The following is a 22,390-nucleotide window of genomic DNA, read 5'->3' as shown; positions in this document are numbered from 1 at the left end:
TAATAGATATATCACCTACAACTATGACAATGAATAACCTTTAAACTATTTAACATATGCGAAACTAATTGACACATTATTAAAATTTTATTTTATAGCTTTACGAAAAAAAACCACCACAAATTCCAAGGTCTTGTATTAAACTAACAGTTTCATTTTGAAATATAAAGGCAAGATTCTTATTTATAATATCAAAATATTATATTAAAAGTGGCGCATATAGTTTAGAACCTGCTGGAACAGCTTATTAATGTTAAAATAAGTTAATACAATATATGTATAGCCTGTTGGTGGTGTTTAATTCTGCTCTTAGCTGCCCCTTTAAGCTTGGTAAACATTTAAAAAAAGATATTTTCGTAAAATGCTATTAGCGACAAACCTATTTTTTTGGTTTTAGGTAATAATAGGTGCTGTGCTTATTATACTGGCCTAATTAAATGTAGCTGAAATGAAAATAATGGCCATATTCATGTTATATTAGTTCATAGTGGTTGCACTAATTATGTTAAAATCATTTTTTTGTAGTTGATATGAAGATAAGTGATGTCCATAAACGTATACAGCATGACCAACTAAAACCTAGTGATAAATCATTTTCTTTGTCTGTAGAAGCTATTCTAGTCTCTATGAATTTGGGTTCTACTGGATGTGCTGCGTTTTTAAAAGTATATCAAAAGAAATGAAAGGATGCAAACCGGGGAAATATAAAGTTGGAAATATAAGGAAATATAAAGCCTGCATTCCTGGATTAGGTTTTTTGAAATGGTATTACATAATGGATACAAGCTGGAAACTCAAAAGTGGCAGTCTAGAGCTATTGAAGATAAGGAAAATGTTAAGCAAATGAAGAAACGTATCCAGACAGAATTTATGAACCAAATGGGACTGGTTGTGGATTTCCCAAAAAGTGGAGGATTTGGTAAGTGAAATTGCATAAATACTTGTATATGAATCATCAGGTTAACTTTCACATATATGCAATTTGTAGGTACCAGTAATGATGGAAACACCGCCCGACAAGCCTTTGCAGACTATCAATCAACTGCCAAAATTTTGAAAGTAGATGAAACTCTTTTATTTTATTTTTACATCATTCTAGTCACTTTATCATCTGGATTTGAAATTGGTACTGTCAAGTTTAAAGAGTTTTGTATTACTGCTCTTAAACTTTACATATCTAAGTATTCCAGGTATTACATGTCACAATCAGTACACAAAATTTTAGTTCATGGCCATGCCATTATTGCTAGACAGTACTTGCCAATTGGACTGATGTCAGAGGAAGCACAAGAGGCCCGCAACAAGGATTTTAAAAAGTTTAGGGAAGATTTCAGTAGAAAGACTTCTAGAATAGATACAAATCGCGACCTGGTTAACAGACTACTTGTATCTAGTGATCCTGTCATAACATCATTAAGAAAAGGTCATAACAAAAATAGTAAGAGTTTTAAAAAAATCCCTAGTGAAGTTCTGGCTTTGCTGAGGGAATCAGCTCCACCTTCTTCTTATTCTTTGTAGCTAAACACAATTTGTTGTTTGATTTTTGAAAAGAAGTTTGATTTAAAAAAAATTTTTTTACTAAGCCTATTAATTGTAACTTTGTTATTAAAAATTAAAATATTCTTGATAAAAATAAATATTATTTCATATATAATGATTATTTATATATCTAAATGGATTTGGGGAGCAATTTGGTAATAATTAGGTTTTGTCCACCATATCCTATATATCTGGCCCACTGTGCAGTGTATAGAATCAATGTTTCTTTCATGATATAAAATAAAAATATATTTTATATATATCTATCTTGATATATATATAAAATAATAACATGCAGTAACCACTATGATCAATGATGAAATCTCAGTGCCTTTTTTGTACCCACAATCATTTAGACAAACTTCTATAAATATTGGATTTTTTTGGTGATGAGTAGGGCAAGCAAATTCTTAAAAAGGTAATAGAGGAAAAGCACTAAAGAATATAAAAATGATAGTTGACTACTGCTGAAATTTTAAGCATTTAAATACAGGCAATTAAACTAACATTTACTATGAACTCATAGATTTTATAAGCCACTGTTTCTTGATGATTTTATAAATCTCTGTTTCTTAACATGAGTATTCTGAAACAAATAAGTTAGAGCTAACAGTAAAAACTGATTGAAAAATCTTTTTAACACTTCAAATACACTATTTTTTTATTGGCCTGTGTAATATATAAATAGGTGGACATATAAAAGACTTAAAAAACCTTACATTCAGATATAAACTTCGATACTGTTGCAGGGTACATCTTTGCAGCTGGTCCCCACTTAGCAATTATTCTATCACCAAGTCTCCATTTCTAAGTAAATTAAGAATCTTCATTTAACTCTTAGGGTGAAAGGGAAACATCTGAAAATCATTTTTATAACATTAAATAATTCATAAGTAGTAGTAAATTATTATTCCATAAATATTTGTTTGCTGAAAATTCAAAAACTTTATAATAATTTTACAACTTTGTCTAGAATAGTACTTTACTTCTACTTCTTAATAAAACATAAGAGAAAAAGAAATTGTTCTAACAGCAAGACTGAAGTTGCTTTATCTTTTAACTTTTTATTTTTTTGACACAAGTACTAAAAAACATTAATTGAAAAAACAAGTCATGTTTTTTCCTTGCACTTGCTGTTGAAAATGGTTCATGTTTTTATTTCTAGACAATGTGAGACAAATTAACATATTTAAAGCAATAATTGTTTTTTGTTAGCAAGCAAAATCTTTAGCAAAACTCGACTTTGTTTAAAAAGATTTTATAAGAGAAAATACTCATAATTACTGGGTTGATCTGGCAATCATTAAAATCAGCTTTTATTGCGTGTGGAATTAAAAGGTTTCTCATTGTTAAACTTATTAATTATTGAAATGTTAAAAGATTTTTGTTTACAGAGTATTTGTTAAAATTGCTCTCTTTTTTTATTTATATATATATATATATATATATATATATATATATATATATATATATATATATATATATATATATATATATATATATATATATATATATATATATATAAGTTAAGAAAAGATAAATAGTGAAAAGTATTTATCACTACTAATATATCTTCCTTAAAAAAGGAGAAGTTTTCATTCTTTTAACACTTTATATATAGTTTTTGCTATACTTTTCTTGTTTTGTTTGGAATACTTGTGATGATGAGAATATTTAAAGTAGTTGTAATGCTCAGTTTGATTTAAGTGAACTGTTTATATTCTTTATCATTAGTTAGTAGCCCATTGAGTGCATGTATCAGGATAATGCCTCTCTCTACTGTGTCATTTGTAACTGAAAAGGTATTTACACATTTTTCAAGCATCAAATAGTGCAGATTATTGATCCATGTTTCAGGATCAGTTTGTAAAAATAAGTCCAGAATGGTAAGAAGGTTAAGCAGCTTATTTAAGTGTACTTTTACTTAGTTATTTAACTGCATTTAATAGAACTTTGTGATGGAACAAGTTTTTTTTTTTTTTTGAAGGTCTTTTGAAGCTGGTTTGAATGCTGCATGAATCTTTTCTCCTATTATCAAGTGAATTAGTTTCTATAATAACTGCATTACAATAAGTATATTCAACTAGCTATAACTCTGTGAATATGGTAATGGCAAACCAGATACAAAAACTTTAAACCCAGCTTGCTTTCAAACAAAAAGTAGGTACCATTTTTTTATATTGGTGTCAAGACTGAGTAATATTATTAGATTCTTGAGACCCAAGACTCAGCCAGCTTCAAAAATTACCAATTATCAGCTACTTAGTAAAATTGCAGTAATAAATGTGCAGTAACAAAGCCTTGCAGTAAGCAAAAATTAAAAAAAAGTGACAGGAACTAATTGCTAAAAATAACAGTAGGAACTCATGATAAATAAGTTTGTAATATCTAAATATCAAAAAAATTCTTTAATAAGCTTGTTATCAAAATATGAGTCTACTTGTAACTTTTCAATCATTACTTCCTTTCATTTAACAACCTCTTAAAAGTTTGTTCAGGGCATCATCTTCTCCCCTTCTCAGACATTCATCATAGGTCTTCAGCGCCTGCATTATGCTTCTAGCAGCAATTCTTCTGAAGGCACATTTTCTTTTTTTCTGTGACCAATGATGTCTCATCAGAATACTGGTACAGATTTATTTTAAATTTTGATTTGTTCTTTGTTCCTCTGTATAGTTATAGTATAATTTATCTTATACAGCATATAATGTTATTGGAAAAATGTCAACAAAAAAAATATAAAGAAGTGCAAAGCTGATTTTTTTTTCTCATGGTCTTTTATAGATACTTTTAAAAAATCTTAGAAAGTTCTAGAAAAAGATCAAGAAATTTATAAAATATTTCAGAGAGCCACCTTAAATAAATTCTGATTCTAGTTGTTTAAAAAGTTAATCTATTTATGATACAGAGGACCATTTATTTGAATAAAAGTATATATCAAAATATTATAACTTTGATGAATAAATTCATAAAGAAAAAATTTTTATGCAACTTTTTATCACAAAAAAATTACTGGCTAAAAAAAGTTAAAGTACTTACATGTAACTTATTTAAAAAAGTGATAAAGCACACAGTAATTTGCAACAGTAATTTTTAAAAAAATTAATAATAGTTAAACAAACCTTTTCTGTGGTCTTGTTACTTTTGAGAAGCCGTATTTGATCACTATTGTAAGGTAGCCAAACATCAAACCGTGAACTCCATTTGTCAAAATGCACAAGCATCATTTTTTCTTCAGATTTTATTTTGATAACTCTTGCAGGATACCTATTAAATAATGGACTATGATTAACAAATGAGAGTAAATTAAGTTAACCATTGGAGTTTTTAAGAAGAATTCAGGGATGTTTAGCAAAAAATCAATTTATTCAGCAGTGTATGTAGTAAACGTGTTTCTTATATCTAATTCAAAACAACTTTTATTTTCAACATGTCTTTTAAAAGTTGTCTAAAATATTCAGAAATAGCTGTTTGAGCAGTTCTTTTTATTTTTAAGATCAAAGAAATCTTTAACTAAACATAAAATGATTTATTAAGCAGGATTTTATTAACTTCAGTAACAAGGGTGAAGCAAGTACCAATGTGCAAGATAACTTTTGCTACATTATGGAAGTGTTAATTTACAAAATTTTGCATGAATTTTACATCTTTGTCTTTTAAACTACCCTAACAGCACACTCAGAAGAACTGAAGTGAACATGATCAAATATCAATATGTGAAAAATAATTTGTTGCTGATAGTTAAACTAGTCTTTACTAGAGTTAATTAAAGTATTATTAGATTTTTGAAATATTTTATGGGTTTATATTTTATATGGGTTCAAGGATGAACTATATTATTCTTTTTTCTTAAACATTTTTTAAAATTAGCTTAACTTAAATCCCTAAGAATTATGACTTTGTACTAACCTGAATTTCTTTTAAAACATTCTAATAAAGTAAACAAATTAGAAACATACTATTTGAAGAAAGCATAATGAAAATTTGAGTAACAAGTTTAAATAACAAAAAGGTTAACTCATGCAAAAAAAATATTAAGTGTTATGCCTACTAATGTTCTGCCCAGTTTTGGTAAAGTTCTTTTAATGGACAGAATTTATTCAAACTTTCAGTAAATGCTTTTAGTGAAAACTAAAATAATCTGTGAAATACATTAACCTCAATGAACTCTCATTAAGAATTTTATTCTAAAAACATTAATACTTTAACAAAAAATATGTTTAATGTCATTTAAAGTCATTCAGGTAACTGTATAATAACTGTGTGATAATGAATAATAGCTTAAATGGAATATTATTAATTTAAGTTACTGCAGGTAACTTCAATTAAAATAACTTAACAATAACACTATTACAGATGTTGTAATAATTGTTGATAGTTGTTGTAATAGATGTTGTACTAATGCAAATGTTAATAGAAAATAAGTGTTTCAAAGGTACCAAAAACAACAATATCAGACTAATTTGAGAAAAGGGGTGTGGAATATGGCAAACCTTATTAGATATACAAATTGTAGATGATTTTCTAAAGCAAGCACCAAATCACACAGAATAAAGATTTAGCTTTGAACTTAAAACTATTTTTAGTGATTACTATAATGAAATTGTAATTTTTGTGCTCTTCTTATTGATCTTCTTGCACAACTTTAACTATATGCTCTATGTTTTCTTATGAATACTGTGCTTGTAGTTTTCCTGTTTTTAAGTTATTAGATGTATCCCCATTTCTTCAAAACAAGCCAGCTACAGCTGATTTGTTGGTAATTGAGGAGGATTTCATTTTGGAAATGCATGCAATAACACCAGTGAAACATGAAATAAAATGCAGAAAAAGAAATTAGTTAAGAAATTATAAATAAAACAAATCAGAGAGTGACTTTTGGCATACCCAAGGGTGTTTCTGAGGAATTTCTAATCCAAGGCAATCCCACTCAAGTTCTTTAATTCTGCAAAAGGTCACTGTAAGGTGTAAAGTAGTGGCCAATTCATCAAAAGACCATATTTTTATGAAGATGACATAAGTAACGCAGTAACAGTCACAGTACATGCTACAGATAAGTGATTGAACAATTTTTGGTTCCCAAATTAAATGAATCAGGACTGCAGAATATATAGTTTCAATAGGACAGTACTATAGCCCATACTACTTGAGAAACAATGGATGCTTTATAACAGGCTTTAATAAATGTATCTCCAAATACAGTGAGTTCAATCGTCCTATTAAGTCACTGGATTTAAAAGCTCTAGACTTTTTCTGTAGGGCTATCTGAAGTCTAAGGTATACATGAACAAGACAGCAATTTCAGATCAGCTAAAATAAAATATTAGAGCTGAAAGCATAAACATATCACAGGATTTTCTATGTTCTGTTAAAGAAAATGTGATAAAAAGAGCCCAAATCTGTAAGTGCTTAAGAGCCTATTAATTAGACATGATTTTCCAAACTTAATGTAAAAAAAATCATATTAAACAATATTTGTAACTAAGTTACACACCTTAAGATGTCTCTCTGGTTTACAGTGTTGGCAAATATATAAATCTGCATGTGATACACACACACATACACGCACACACACAGTGGCTTTCAAAAATATCAGTTAAAAGTCAGTTAATTTTTTTTGATGGGTATTTATTTATCTCTTAATCAAATTTTTAAATAATAAGTAGTTTTAAAAAACATTTTTAATTTATGAATTAATCAATTAGCTTTCTAAATGATATAAAACATTTATCGATCCTATTTATCCTTTCTGAGTAATTTAATGGTAAATTATAGCAACCCTTTTAGCTACTTATTAAGTTTAAGTTAACTGAAATTATAATTTTGACATATTTTTTAATAACTTCTAAATTAATTATATAAGAATCCTGAATGTTTGTACTCTTTTTGAGCAATATAAATCACAAATGAATTAAAAAAAAAATCAATTCCTAACTATTATTTTAAGAGAAATTTCAATTGGTAAATTCTTGGCACACCAGAACCAGAGAAATGGGCAGAAAATTAGTTTCACAGGAAATCAAATGGCAAATAGTCGCTCTATTCAAAGATAACACAAAGATAAGTCAAAGAGAAATAGCAAGATAATATGGTGTTTAATTATACTTTGTTCAAACAACACTTAAAAACTTCAAACTTTCAAATGAAGTAAAAAATTCACCAAGAGTTGATAAGCCGTCAAAGCTTAATTCTAGGGGTCAACGCTTATTGTATTGAAGATTAAGGGATCATCTCAAAACTAGCTACCAAGAACTATCAGCTGAGTTTAGTAATAAGGCTGGTTACGTTAGTGTTAGTTACAGCACAGGTGCATTAATTGTTAGTTGCTGCTAGAAAACCGTTTTTAAGGATGACAGATAGGATTAAATGATATAAGTAGTGTATGGAAAGACTTCACTGGTTAGTAGAATATTGGTATAAGGTCATTTTTAGTGATGAATCAAATTTTGAGGTGATTTATCATTAAAAGATTAGCTTCAGAGAAATATAAGGAAAGATTTTGTGAACCAAAATTTATCATTAAAAGATTAGCTTTAGAGAAATATAAGGAAAGATTTTGTCTAGTCTAAAAGGCGGTGGCAGTTCCATAAGTATGCAGGAATGCATTTTTCATCAGGGGATAGGATTTCAAAATATTTATATAGGGAGAATTAACTAGCATAGTTACAAAGAGAACTTGGAAAATAAGCTTTTACCTACTGCTTGATCATTTTTTGAAAGGCGTAAAAATTGGATTTTCCAACAGAACAGCGCAATGGGACATATTGTCAACTTGGTGAAAGAGTGGTTTTAAAGGCAACATATTACTCTTCTACCATGGAACCAATCAAAAATATGCGGGAAAAAAAACATATTTGAGCCTGCAAAAAAGCATGTGGTGGTCATGCTAAATACTGAATTCACCCTTTCATCCAATTATTGTCCCATAACTAAAAAAATCCAAACTTTATTTTTTTTAACCTCATTTATCCCAATGTAGCATATAAAAAAAAAAATTATGTGAAGATTTTGAATTTATTGTTATGAAACAACACTGCCTGCCAATGGGTATTTTTAATAAACAAACAATTTTGAGTTTTAGCAATGTTAACTCTACACTACATTTGTTAAAACAGTAATAAAATTAAAATAACAATACAGTTAAAGAGGGATGTTAACAGCAGACAAAGAGGGATGCTGACAAGCAACAAAAAATAAGGTAGTGGATTAAAACATTAAAAACTATTGGTTGACTCCATGAAACTCATTATAACAATTTCTTGCTTTTAAAAGACACAGGTTTATCTTGCATTTCATACATTGAGTAAAAGTAAAACCATTTCCATACTGCCTACAACGACTTTGTTTCTCTTGAAATACTGGGAAATGGCTACACACATCAAATCTTATATCTTTAGAAGGGTTTTCAACATTTGTTGGACGCCTCTTTCTAGCTATTTTATTTTCTGCAGCAAGTGATGGACGCCCACGCTTTGCAAGTGATATATTTTTTCCAGCTTTGCACAAACTCTCTCCAACTTGTGTTCTAAACTGTAACAGTGATAGTTGATTCTTGACAGGAACATGTTGTTGATTCATATGACAAAGATACAGAAGCCAAATATTGTATATAGATACGCCAATGCAGTAATAGAAAACATGCATATATCACTTTACAGTAGGTTGTCTCACGCTGTAAGTCTCTGGCGGTATGTCGCATAAATCAACTCCTCCCATATGAGCATTATAAATTTCAACAATCTTGGGTTGATCAATAGTCACAAGTCTTTTATCCTTTTTTGACCACCTGTTAGCAGGAGTACCTGATTCATTTCCCACATTATTTGAGATGAGTTGCACAGTATTATTATCAGACCATCTCACAATAAAAATTCCTGAATTAACATCAGTTATGTAGTTAGAGGAGCCTCTTCCAGCTTTTTTGAGATCTTCATCATTAAGTAACTTTTTACTTGCATCCTTTAAGCGATCTTTATGGATTGCCAAAAATTTTTTCTCATTTAGCAATCTTAGAATATTGATAGATGAAAAAAAGTTATCAAAATAGAGTTTTTAGTTAACACCACTAGTTAAGCTTTGTGTCAAACGATATACAATATTGCCTCCCATCAATAGACCTGGAAGTTCATCTTTCTTTAATGAACATTTTTAACAATAAATCTCAAAATCGTATACAATTCCTGAAACACCGCATCTGGCAAATACCCCACTTATGGAGTTTTTTAGGAAGGCATTGCCTTAGAAATGATCTTCCTTTTGTTGGCAAAATTTGTTCATTTATTGAATGACTTTTTTCTTGTTGAACACTTTTGATGTTTTTTAAAATAAGTTGAATTAGAGGTTGCACCTTGAATAATTTGTCATAATTAGGGTGGTTTAAGGGAAGTGATTTATTATTATCTGAAAAATGCAAATAACTTTTTATTTTCTCAAACTGCTTTGAAGTCATGACATCTGCTATATTTGGTATATGAGTTTCATTACTCCAGTAAAATTTCTGATGTGGAAGCTTTACTATCGACATTAAAACTAAAATACCAATAAATTTTTCTATATCACTATTTGTCACTGCTACTGATTTACCTGTCAAACCTGCACTATACAGATTTGTCTGTTTTAAAATTAGATCAAATATTTCAGAATTAAAATTTTTTTTAAAGTAATGATAAGGTGTTAGTTCTGGATAAGGTGCTTCTGGAAAAGGCTCACCATAAAAAAAAGGGATTTCATTTTGTAAAGAAACTTTACGCCAACAATGTACATGATTAAGAAATTTATTTGCTAAAGTTATCTTACTATTTATAATTTCATAATCAGAACTTTCTAAACTAAACTCAGATTCTGAGCAAGTAAAAATCCTTTTCTATACTTGTATCCTCGACATCATTATTGTCAAAATCTATGACTAAAGCTTCTTTAGAAACTAACTTTGTTATAACTTTTGTGTGTGTTTAGAAGAATAAAAATTTTTTACCAGTGCCATTATTTTACTTTAAGCTCTGAAAATAAAAAAAGTTGCATCAAATTACACATACACACACATATAATATATATTATGTGTCTAAATAAACATGTACTAAGCACACCCAGTAAATAATATAGCATTGTTTTCAATGTAACCATAAGTAACATATATAATCACATTCACAGTAATATATTACATTTACTAAAAAATGAAAATAAGAATAATGATATAGTAAATGATGATAACAATAAAAATATTTTAATCTTTAAACTTATTTTAACAATTAGATGATAAAAAAAAAACATTTTAACTAAAAAATCTTATCACATAAAACAATAATAGTAATGGACAGGATTTTATACCGTTGAAGCGCAGTGTTGTTCCACAACAACAAATTAATTTTGTTTATTAGATCAAAAAGGTAGAAATAAACAAAAATATAAATGAGTAGTAAGAACAGTACTATTTTAAACTAACATTAAATATTTTTTTCACAACAAGATCAGATTTATAAATCCTTTAAATTAGTAGTATTCGTTGTCTGCTCCTACTACCGACTTCACCCATAAAAAATCATCTACAAAATCAGTGGTACTCTGAAATAGTAAAGCAGACTTTTTCTACAGTTCTTTTCAACTTTCCTTTATAAAATAATACTGCATTCAATCGGTTAGGATACACTATTTGCATTGGGGAAGCTTAGTTAAATTTGTTGTTATACAACAAATGCATGAAAGGGTTAAAGCCTAACCTTATATTTTTGACACTTTTATTTCTTACAGTTTATTGACCTGATTCTCTTTTTTGATTGATTTTGGTACGAAAATAAGATATTTTTTTTTGTTATACAATGTTTTCCAAATAACATTTTTAAAAAAAATCTCCTTTCATTTTTAAATTTTTGTAAAAAGTATGGAAATAATTTAAGTAATCACTAAAAAATGACCTTATATTTTTTATGCTATTGTGAATACATACATACATACATACATACATACATACATACATACATACATACATACATACATACATACATACATACATACATACATACATACATACATACATACATACATACATACATACATACATACATACATACATACATACATACATACATACATACATACATACATACATACATACATACATACAGTATAAGTTTTAGCCCACTTATTAAAACTCGTATTTTTTTAACAGATTTTGAATAATAGCTTCCGATTATTTTTTTATATAAAATAATGTCTAACTTCAAACAATACTAAACACTATTTTAACAAACAAAAGCAATACTTATCAAAATTTTTCATAGATTGTATTTAGATATCAAATGTGTTTATTTTTATTGTATGCTAATCTAAACCCAATTCATATCAGCTTGTTTGTTTTTAGTTTGCTCTTGCATTTTTGTTTATTTATTGCTGTGAGGGCTTTATATCAGATGATAGTACAGTTTACAAAGATACTTCATAGATACTGTGTGTTTAATATTATTTTTTGTTTTTTAAGAGCGAAACTTCTTCTAATTTACATTTTTTCTTTTTTTTTCTTTTTTCTTTTGTATTATTATTTTTATTGTTATTTAAGTAATAAAATGGGTAAAATTCCACTACTGGAACATAAAAAAATTATCGTGCTTTATGTAGAAGGTTATTCTCAATGACAAATTGTCCAAAAAACAAAATATTCAAGGAAAGCCATTAGAGAAATTATAAAAAAATTTAAAACACGGGATCTCTTGAGGATAAAATTCAAAGTGGAAGACCTCCAAAGCTTACAAAACATGACATAAAGTATTTTAAAAATGTGTCTCTGCGAAATCGGAAAAAAACCTCCAGTGAACTAGCCCAAGACATTCAGGCTGCGACTGGGACAAATGTTTCCTCATCTTGCATTCAACAACATTTGCTAAAAGCTGGGTTAAGAGGGTGTGTTGCAGTTCGAAAGCCTTTACTATGTCATGGCAATAAAGAAAAAAGACTTAAATATGCATAACAGTATAATAATTGGACACAAGGAATGCTAAACCGTGTACTATACACAGATGAATCAAAATTTGAACTGTTCGGAAGCAAAAGACAACAGTATGTAAGAAGAAGGGTAGGAGAGACTAATCGCCCTGATTGTCTACATCCAACAACCAAGCATGGGAGAGGTTCTGCTTTAGTTTGGGGTTGTACTTCATCATCTGGAGTAGCTGATTCAATCAGAATTGATGGCAAACTGACAGGAGAACAGTATAAAGAAATTTTAAGACATCATGCAATACCATCTGGAATGAGACTAATTGGTAATAATTTCATTCTACAGCAAGACAATGATCCCAAACATTGTTCCCGAGTGGCCCAAAAATATTTACAGGACATGTGTGAGGAGGGAGTTCTCGAAGTAATGAACTGGCCTCCTCAAAGTCCAGATTTGAACATTATTGAACATGTTTGGGATTATTTGGATAAAAAAAGGCTGAATATAACCCTAAAAATGTTGAAGAATGTCTTCGTATATTAAAAAGAGAGTGGGACATTATTCCACAAAATTTCATTACAAATTTGTATGAATCAATACCCAGGAGATTGGCTTCTGTGATCAACGCAAAAGGCGGACATACGAAGTATTAATTGTTCTTTCTTTTTATATCATATTTTATGAAATTATTTCTAGATATTTTTGTTTATAATAAATGTGTCTATAAATCTGATTTTTTTTTACTTCATAAGTCCCTTATATTTTTACGATAAAATCAAAAATAATTATAAACTTATGGTGGGCTAAAACTTATTCACAGTACTGTACGTACATATGTACATACATACATACATATATACATACATACATACATACATACATACATACATACATACATACATACATACATACATACATACATACATACATACATACATACATACATACATACATACATACATACATACATACATACATACATACATACATATATACATATATACATACATACATAAATTGATTACAAGGTATTCATTATATTTAAATGTGATCTTACCACTCTCCTAAAAAGTCTTTGGCATCAAGTTTTGTTCCAACTGTAATCTTTTCATCGCCTTTTATAATACTATCCTTTTCATCTTTGCTACTCTTGTTTCTTTTTTTACCACTCATTACTAATTAGCCTGAATTGAAAAAAAAAACACACTTAAATACATCATCATTTTAAAAAAAGAAAGTGAAATTTTATACAAAAGGTGAAGTTTAATAATTTATATCTTTTTAAACAACTGACCTCAGTTATTTAACATTGAAATAAGAAAGTTGTAGTTGGTTAATTTTAACTATGTTCAAATTTTTGTTATGGACAAATTTAACCATTATTTTTATTCTTTTTCTTTGTTATTTATTTTTTTCTTCATTTAAGTTTTGGATTTTATATAAAAGTTCTTTTTACTGCTTTCATTTTTTCTCAAAACAACTCTTGTTTTTTCGTAGAAATATCAAAATTTATAGATTAGCCAAAACTTGTAAATTAAAGTTTTTGAAATTTAAGTAAACTCAAGGAGAAAATCACTATTTTGTTTATATTGAGCATAATGAAATTAATCTGATTTATAAAAAAGAAAGCTAGCTGTAAGAATATTGTAAATTTCTTTAACAGTTTTGCCTAAATTCAGAATATTTTGTGGTCTACTTCTCTCTACAGTTTTTTTAATCACCCATATATTAGCATAAAGGTTAAATTTCAGACTGCTACAGGATATGATGAAAGTTCCAATTTTAAAAACTTTTTAGCTATTTCATTTCTGCTCTTAAAGTGTGAAAAGTTGCTCAATCTTAAACATACAATCTCGACAAGCCTAAACTTTTTTTAAACATAAGAGAGAAAGAGCAAGAACTTTTGTTCCATACTCTTGTATCAACCTTTCTTTTCATTTTTCTTCTTCTTTGACATATCTTTCTTCTTGATTTTTCATTGTTTCATAAACTAACTTGAGGTCTTCCTCCAATAGAAAACTTAATATGAGGATTGTCGGATTGCAGATCACCTTTAAGAATACACTAGTAAGTCTTCTAAAAATTTTAAGTGCTTAGTGCATTTTCTTCAAATCCCTAAATACAACCCTTCACGGTACTTCAAATTTTTTGAAAAAACTTTGGCATTATCAAATCTATTATTAAAAAGTTTTTAAAGTAAAAACTTCTAAGGTTTCAGGTGCATTTTCTAAATATTATACAGTCTCTGTAATAATAAATTATTGTGTAAAATGTTATTCATAAGAAAAGTTGGATACTGAAAATTTTATTAAAATTGTCAATGCAATTTCTGTGTATATTATTACTTTTATATAAAAGTTATTTACTGTTTAAGCCAATAGCTTCTACCAAGCAAAAAACAGCTTATTTTTATCGTTGCCTTATGTCAACTTGTTGAAAAAAACGTTTAACCGGACCATACGTACTTACAGAGAAAATCTTCCTATTTTGTAAGTTACAAAAACAATGATGTAAAATACTTCGAGTTATTCAGAAAAAGTTTCATTTTTCTTCTGGGTTATTTTCATCTATAAAAGTATATGACGTTTTTCAGCTGGCGGTTTTATCGGGAATTGACACGAGGTTCATTCACCAAAAGCCGAAAACAAACATACAAACTTTTAATATTAATCAAACTATGTGTTTGGCTGTTACCTTTCTTCTAAGAAATAACCATATTTCCTTGCAAAAATCTACAAAATATGGTAATATTTCTGCAGAATATTTATTAAAATATTGTATTCTACAAAATATTATAATATTTTGTAGATTTTGACACTATTGGATTGCTATTTACTTTATAGGTAACTTAGGCTAAGTAAATCAAGTGAAGTGAGTTCAAACCGATAAACAAAATAATTTGCTGTCTTATTAATATTTTCAATGCTGTGTTAAATGTTATTTTGAGGCGCCTACTTCCTAAAACTCGGTAAAAAACATGTCGTTTCGCTTTTCTATTAGGTTGGGTAAGAGCAACTCGATTTTTTTTTTCGTGTATAAAATATTAAATTACCGCGAGGTTTCTTTTCTTCATATTGCTAAAGAGATGAGCAGTTTATCAAAGATTTTTGAAAATATACAAAAAAGAGAACTTGATTGCCATCTTAAAGCGTGGTTTAATAGCAAATGAGCAACTATGTGACTCTGGACGTTCTAAAAATGCTCAACGGTTCAACCGCTCGAGCGTAAAAACCTTTTTTTTTTTCTTTTTTTTTTTTGTTTATTTGTTTGTTTGAATAAAATTTTCTTTTTCTGTTAAAAAAAAAAAAATTGGTCAGTGTCAGAGTAAATTTTCAAAATCTAATTATTTTTTGAAAAGGTTTTGGAAAAAGTCACACTCTTTCAAAAAACTAAAACGTGCTCTTTAAAAGAGCTTTTTTTTCGAAGTGGGCCAGATATATAGGATATGGTGGACAAAACCTAATTATTACCAAATTGCTCCCCAAATCCATTTAGATATATAAATAATCATTATATATGAAATAATATTTATTTTTATCAAGAATATTTTAATTTTTAATAACAAAGTTACAATTAATAGGCTTAGTAAAAAAATTTTTTTTAAATCAAACTTCTTTTCAAAAATCAAACAACAAATTGTGTTTAGCTACAAAGAATAAGAAGAAGGTGGAGCTGATTCCCTCAGCAAAGCCAGAACTTCACTAGGGATTTTTTTAAAACTCTTACTATTTTTGTTATGACCTTTTCTTAATGATGTTATGACAGGATCACTAGATACAAGTAGTCTGTTAACCAGGTCGCGATTTGTATCTATTCTAGAAGTCTTTCTACTGAAATCTTCCCTAAACTTTTTAAAATCCTTGTTGCGGGCCTCTTGTGCTTCCTCTGACATCAGTCCAATTGGCAAGTACTGTCTAGCAATAATGGCATGGCCATGAACTAAAATTTTGTGTACTGATTGTGACATGTAATACCTGGAATACTTAGATATGTAAAGTTTAAGAGCAGTAATACAAAACTCTTTAAACTTGACAGTACCAATTTCAAATCCAGATGATAAAGTGACTAGAATGATGTAAAAATAAAATAAAAGAGTTTCATCTACTTTCAAAATTTTGGCAGTTGATTGATAGTCTGCAAAGGCTTGTCGGGCGGTGTTTCCATCATTACTGGTACCTACAAATTGCATATATGTGAAAGTTAACCTGATGATTCATATACAAGTATTTATGCAATTTCACTTACCAAATCCTCCACTTTTTGGGAAATCCACAACCAGTCCCATTTGGTTCATAAATTCTGTCTGGATACGTTTCTTCATTTGCTTAACATTTTCCTTATCTTCAATAGCTCTAGACTGCCACTTTTGAGTTTCCAGCTTGTATCCATTATGTAATACCATTTCAAAAAACCTAATCCAGGAATGCAGGCTTTATATTTCCTTATATTTCCAACTTTATATTTCCCCGGTTTGCATCCTTTCATTTCTTTTGATATACTTTTAAAAACGCAGCACATCCAGTAGAACCCAAATTCATAGAGACTAGAATAGCTTCTACAGACAAAGAAAATGATTTATCACTAGGTTTTAGTTGGTCATGCTGTATACGTTTATGGACATCACTTATCTTCATATCAACTACAAAAAAATGATTTTAACATAATTAGTGCAACCACTATGAACTAATATAACATGAATATGGCCATTATTTTCATTTCAGCTACATTTAATTAGGCCAGTATAATAAGCACAGCACCTATTATTACCTAAAACCAAAAAAATAGGTTTGTCGCTAATAGCATTTTACGAAAATATCTTTTTTTAAATGTTTACCAAGCTTAAAGGGGCAGCTAAGAGCAGAATTAAACACCACCAACAGGCTATACATATATTGTATTAACTTATTTTAACATTAATAAGCTGTTCCAGCAGGTTCTAAACTATATGCGCCACTTTTAATATAATATTTTGATATTATAAATAAGAATCTTGCCTTTATATTTCAAAATGAAACTGTTAGTTTAATACAAGACCTTGGAATTTGTGGTGGTTTTTTTTCGTAAAGCTATAAAATAAAATTTTAATAATGTGTCAATTAGTTTCGCATATGTTAAATAGTTTAAAGGTTATTCATTGTCATAGTTGTAGGTGATATATCTATTATAAAAATTAATAAATGAATTTCTAAATATATTCAATTGTAAATGATATTTATACATTTATGATGTACTATCAAACTACAAATAATGTTTTAAACCATACATTATGCTCTTATATACATAATATACTAAGTAGTTGGAAGTATTTCGAATATTTGTTTTTGAGGTTTTGTCTACCACCTGGCCCACTGTGCACTGCATGGTTTTCTGCTGTCATAGTAAAAAAAAATTAGGTAAATCCAAATAATCCAAAATGGACCAAAAAAGGTAATATTTACCCTAAGTAGGAAATTCTATAGAAGGAAAACCAGATTCTATTGAATGAAAACCAGAAAAGTATTTTCTTCCTTCTATATTTCCTTCTAAAAAGTAATGTAGTTCATTTTAGGAAATAATGTAGTTTGCTTTAAGAAATCAAGCTATATTTTATCTTCCATGATTTTTTTTATTATTGAATTTTTTTTTTTTTTTTTAATTCAGCTATTGTTGAAGTGACATTTTATGATGGTGTCAAGAAAAATATCAATAAAGCTTCTTTGAAACCTGACACAGAGGTAAGTTTATATAAGTTTTAAAGCTTTCTCTTTTCCGAATGCTTTCTCTTTTCCGAATGCTTTAATAATATTTGGCTTAAGATCATCATCATTTTTTACAGGTCATCTACGAAACATTTGTACTAATTTTCGAATTTTTGCCACCGGCTTTTGAAGTTCAGTTTTCTATGAAGGTACCAAATTTTCAGTAGATATTTATATTGTTTCAACATATAAATCGAGTTTTCATCTTCTTCCTCACTATCACCATCATAATCTTCATTAAGATCTTCAATTGAATCATTAACTTTATTATTATCACCAATTTCAACGGTTTCATTAACTTCATTGTTATTACCAACTTCAATGGTATTAACAGGTTCATTGTCGAAATTATCGTTTGGTAGTACAGCACTTTTTTTAAAAAAAGCACATCACCCAGCTAGCACACATACGTTGGGCCAACGTCGGGCCGACGTCGAAAAATTGGTTGGCCGATGGTCGGTAACCGACGTTGGCTTAACGTCGATTTGGTAGTCGGCGCGACGTCGAAACCAACCGTTGGGCCAACGTTGGCCCAACGTCGGATTTCGACGTTGGGCGAGCGTCGCATTCTGACGTTGGCCCAACGTAATATTTTAATAATAATAATTACTAAAATATTACGTTAAATATTACTATTAATAGTTTTAATTTGTTTGCAAAATCATTGCTTTTGATTCAAAAGATGCGCACACCTTTTGAATCAATAGTTTTTGCAAACAAGTTAAAACTAATTCTTTAATTAGTAAACTATTTCTTTAACTAAGGTGGAACTATTTCTTTAGAGAAAACGCAGCTATTTCTTTAAATAAAGTGCAACTATTAATTTAAATAAAGCGCAACTATTTCTTCTAATGTTTGTTAAAATGTCCAAATAAGTTAAAATAAAATTTGGCGCTAAGAAACAAAAGTAAACATTGATGCTGATTAATGAACCAACTTTAATTTAATAATTACACAGAGAAAATCAAAATTTGTTATAATAATCATTATAATTAAGTTAAAATAATCGTATAAATTATACACATATCTAAACATAATAATGTTCTTTCTAACTGCTTGGCATCCTAACGAATCTTGCATCTTTACTTCGCTTGAGAGCAACTACAACATTCGAATGCTCCTCGTTACACAATTTGATAGTCTTTGATAACCTTTAATTTGATAATCTTTGATTTTGTATCTTTCATTTGATGAGCTTTAGGCATTGCCATAACTACTGTTAAAATTATAAGTATTATGTTATATATATTTGTGTGAGTGTAAAATGCACATAAATAAAAACATAATAATTTTTTTTATGTATTACCTGGACAAAAATGGTGAAAAAACATAAGGTTCATTTGTTGATATTGCATTCAAATGCAATATCAACAAACATTGTAGTTGATTGTATCATACGTCAGTTTTAAAAATCCTACAGCTTGTATCAATAACATTATGACATAATGTTATTGTTACAAACTACATGACTTTTAAAAGTAATCCATGATATCATGCAAATTAATTTTGTGATTTTTAAAAGTAATCCATGATATCATGCAAATTAATTTATGTGTATGTACAGTACATACATTTTTAATGTATGTAGTACATACAAGAGTAAAACAAGAGTTTATTTAACTTTAGTTTATAATGTCATTAAAAACTAAAAACATTATAAGCATTATAATTTATATATAATGACATTATAAACATTATAATTATACATAATGACATTATAAACATTATAATTTAATTAAACAAACTCTTGTTTTAAAGAAAAATTAAAAACTGCATCTTAATAGATATAAAAATTAGCATGTTTGTATTTATTTTTTTAATGATTTGATATTAAATTCGAAATTACTCAATACTCAATTACTACGAAATTATTATAAAATCATGAAATTCAAAGCAATAAAATACTCTAATAAAAAGTTGCGCCACACAGCTTTTAAAAATGGACGAAAACTTTTTTAACGCTAAACCCGGTATCACACTGTACGCATTTAAAAATAGTCGTATTTCGACGTTGGCCCGACGTTGATCCAACGTCAGCGCGAAGTTAATAAAATTGGCCAACGCTTCCGACGTTGGCCCAACGTCGGCCCAACGTATGTGTGCTAGCTGGGCAATTGCGCATAAATGGATAGCATGATTGTAACATTTGATGTTCTGGTTTAGTGTCATAGACAGTATTTTTCATCGAACTGGCTCCATCTGAAACAAAGACAACATATCTTTTTCTAAGTTTTCAAAGACAACATATCTTTTTCTAAGTTTAAACTAAATGAATTAAGTTTTTTATTAATTAGTTCAATGGCTTTCGATGCTGGCATTGTGCCATGTGCCCTTAACATTCCAAGAGATTGAAATCCTCCGTTATAATGAATATTCAATCAATCAATCAATAAATAAATATATATATATTTTGTGTTAAGGATGTTACAAAAAAACACAGGTCATTGCAAATAGTAATTTACTAATAAAACGCAATGACCTAGATAATATAAAGAAAAGATAAGAGAAAAACATAAGAAATAAACTAGTCACATAGTAAAAATAGAACTTTACAAAATTTTATAAGTAACACTTATAAAACAGACTTTTAAAAGAATTAAAATATAGGTCAAATAGTTATTATAATGTATTCACATATACATACATATATACGCATATACACAAATAAGAAATTATAAAATGTACATAAACATAAAGAAAAAAGTTATAGGGGTTAAGAATAAAGTTAAGCGTAACTTTTTAGATAAAAATGATGGAGTGACTTTAAGAACAGATTCTTGGATCTAAGGTTAAAATCTGTTTTTAGGGTGTAGGGAAGGGTGTTCCAAGAAAGGATACACTGATATGTAATGGAATTTATTCCATGCTACTTGTCTGTTTTTGTGGGATGGTTAAGTTGTTAAAAGTGACTGATCTTAGTTTATGCCCACACCTTGTCCTACTGTTAAAGTAGTTACGAAATATGGAAGGAAGGAGACCGTGTTGTTGATCCCAGACAAATGAACAATTTAGAAACTGGATTAAATCATAGAAACGAAGAACTTTGGATGTAAGATACAGGATGTCAGTAGGGAAGTCTCTTGGACAGAAATGAATTATTCGTATTGCTCTATTTTGAAGCGAAACGATTTTAGACAGACGGACGGTTTTAGATTGTCCTCAAACTTGGCATGCATATTGTAAATGTGAACCAAAATTTGAGTGATATATAGATAGTAATGTTTCAAAATTCACGTAGTGTCGAATTTTCGCTAACATGTCGTTGGCACGATTTAATTTGAGAGTAAGGTTATTTATATGTGTTTAAAATGAAAGTTTCTCATCTATCATAACACCATAGGCGAAGAACGCGCTGGGGCTTGGGGGCTCGAGCCCCATCCGGAAATTTGTCGCTGGGGCTTTGCCCCACCCGGGGAAATTCACCAAGCTTTCAGAAATATTTAAAAAATAAAAACCATAATATACTTAAACATTAACAAATATAACAATTTAAAACGATAGTAATATTTCCGCAAATACCTATGGTGATTTTAAAAAGTTTATATTATTTTTCGAATTTCAGAAATTCCACGCTTCTGATGAGTTTGAGACTCATTTGAGATCGGTAAAAACGTAATAAAAAGCAAATTTACGGAAATACATAAACTAAAGAGTTGTGTAAGTTAAATATTCGTTTAGTATTTTTTTTTCTTTGATAAATTTGGCAGTATTATTTGTATTAATTCTTTAAAAGTTTTGAATTAAAAATCTTTTGAATTAAAAAAACGTAAGTTTTTAAAGAAATTTTTTAATTGTTCAACAGTACGTTGACTTTTAAGTAATAAGTTGTACGATGTTGTAGAATGAAGAAGATTAGTGAATACTTTTCAAAAAAAGAAAATCAAATTGAAACAGTTGCATTATTTTCTGAATCTCAAAATGCTAATAACTTCCAAGACAATACTCATGAAAGTTTATCATTTGTTCAGTTAGATGATGCAACTGATTCAACCGCTGTTGTTGAGTCGCCGTTTTTTACAGAGGAGTCTAGACCTTGTTGTTCAAGACAGTCATCTTTTCCATCAAAAAAGGGAAGAAAATTTAAACATAAACTGGAATAAAAAACATAAATCGGTTTTACATGACTGCGAGAAAGAAAAAGTTTTTTGTTCTACCTGCATCAAAGCTACCCAAATGAAAATGC

At 28.7% G+C, this 22,390-nt stretch overlaps 3 protein-coding genes across 8 annotated transcripts in view; 1 reads left to right on the top strand and 2 right to left on the bottom strand.

Moving 5' to 3' along the window:
* The window catches only part of LOC145188703 (uncharacterized), a 63,117-nt gene extending 47,477 nt beyond the window's left edge, over positions 1 to 15,640 (bottom strand). For 2 of the 6 annotated variants that reach the window (XM_090086606.1, XM_090086611.1), the window contains exons 1-4: positions 15,522 to 15,640; positions 13,527 to 13,653; positions 4,662 to 4,806; positions 2,259 to 2,346 (exon numbers count right to left, since the gene is read on the bottom strand). In XM_090086606.1, coding sequence (XP_089942732.1) covers positions 2,259 to 2,346; positions 4,662 to 4,806; positions 13,527 to 13,642 — 349 coding nt within the window. In that variant the 5' untranslated portion in view covers positions 13,643 to 13,653; positions 15,522 to 15,640. Of the gene's footprint in view, positions 1 to 2,258; positions 2,347 to 4,661; positions 4,807 to 13,526; positions 13,654 to 14,395; positions 14,543 to 14,835; positions 15,179 to 15,521 lie in introns of those variants that run through there. The other 4 variants (XM_090086608.1, XM_090086607.1, XM_090086609.1 and 1 more) reach the window with 4 other exon arrangements.
* LOC149888562 (uncharacterized) lies at positions 694 to 1,518 on the top strand. The gene is made up of 2 exons (XM_090087549.1): positions 694 to 919; positions 989 to 1,518. Exons 1-2 carry the CDS (start codon positions 763 to 765, stop codon positions 1,516 to 1,518), a joined length of 687 nt encoding a protein of 228 aa, XP_089943675.1. The 5' UTR covers positions 694 to 762.
* A 475-nt stretch (positions 15,641 to 16,115) lies between the features above and the next one.
* LOC149888561 (uncharacterized) lies at positions 16,116 to 17,462 on the bottom strand. Its single transcript, XM_090089093.1, has 3 exons — positions 17,304 to 17,462; positions 16,715 to 17,108; positions 16,116 to 16,645 (listed from the first exon to the last, which is right to left on the bottom strand). Exons 2-3 carry the CDS (start codon positions 16,869 to 16,871, stop codon positions 16,116 to 16,118), a joined length of 687 nt encoding a protein of 228 aa, XP_089945219.1. The 5' UTR covers positions 16,872 to 17,108; positions 17,304 to 17,462.
* Positions 17,463 to 22,390: the final 4,928 nt, after the last annotated feature.

Source organism: Hydra viridissima, unplaced genomic scaffold (assembly GCF_058129835.1).
Source record: "Hydra viridissima isolate aposymbiotic clone 2 unplaced genomic scaffold, HvirCarnegie_v1 scaffold_5, whole genome shotgun sequence".
NCBI lineage: Eukaryota > Metazoa > Cnidaria > Hydrozoa > Anthoathecata > Hydridae > Hydra > Hydra viridissima.
Note: the sequence above shows the minus strand (reverse complement) of the source record. Positions and strands in the feature narration are given on the sequence as shown.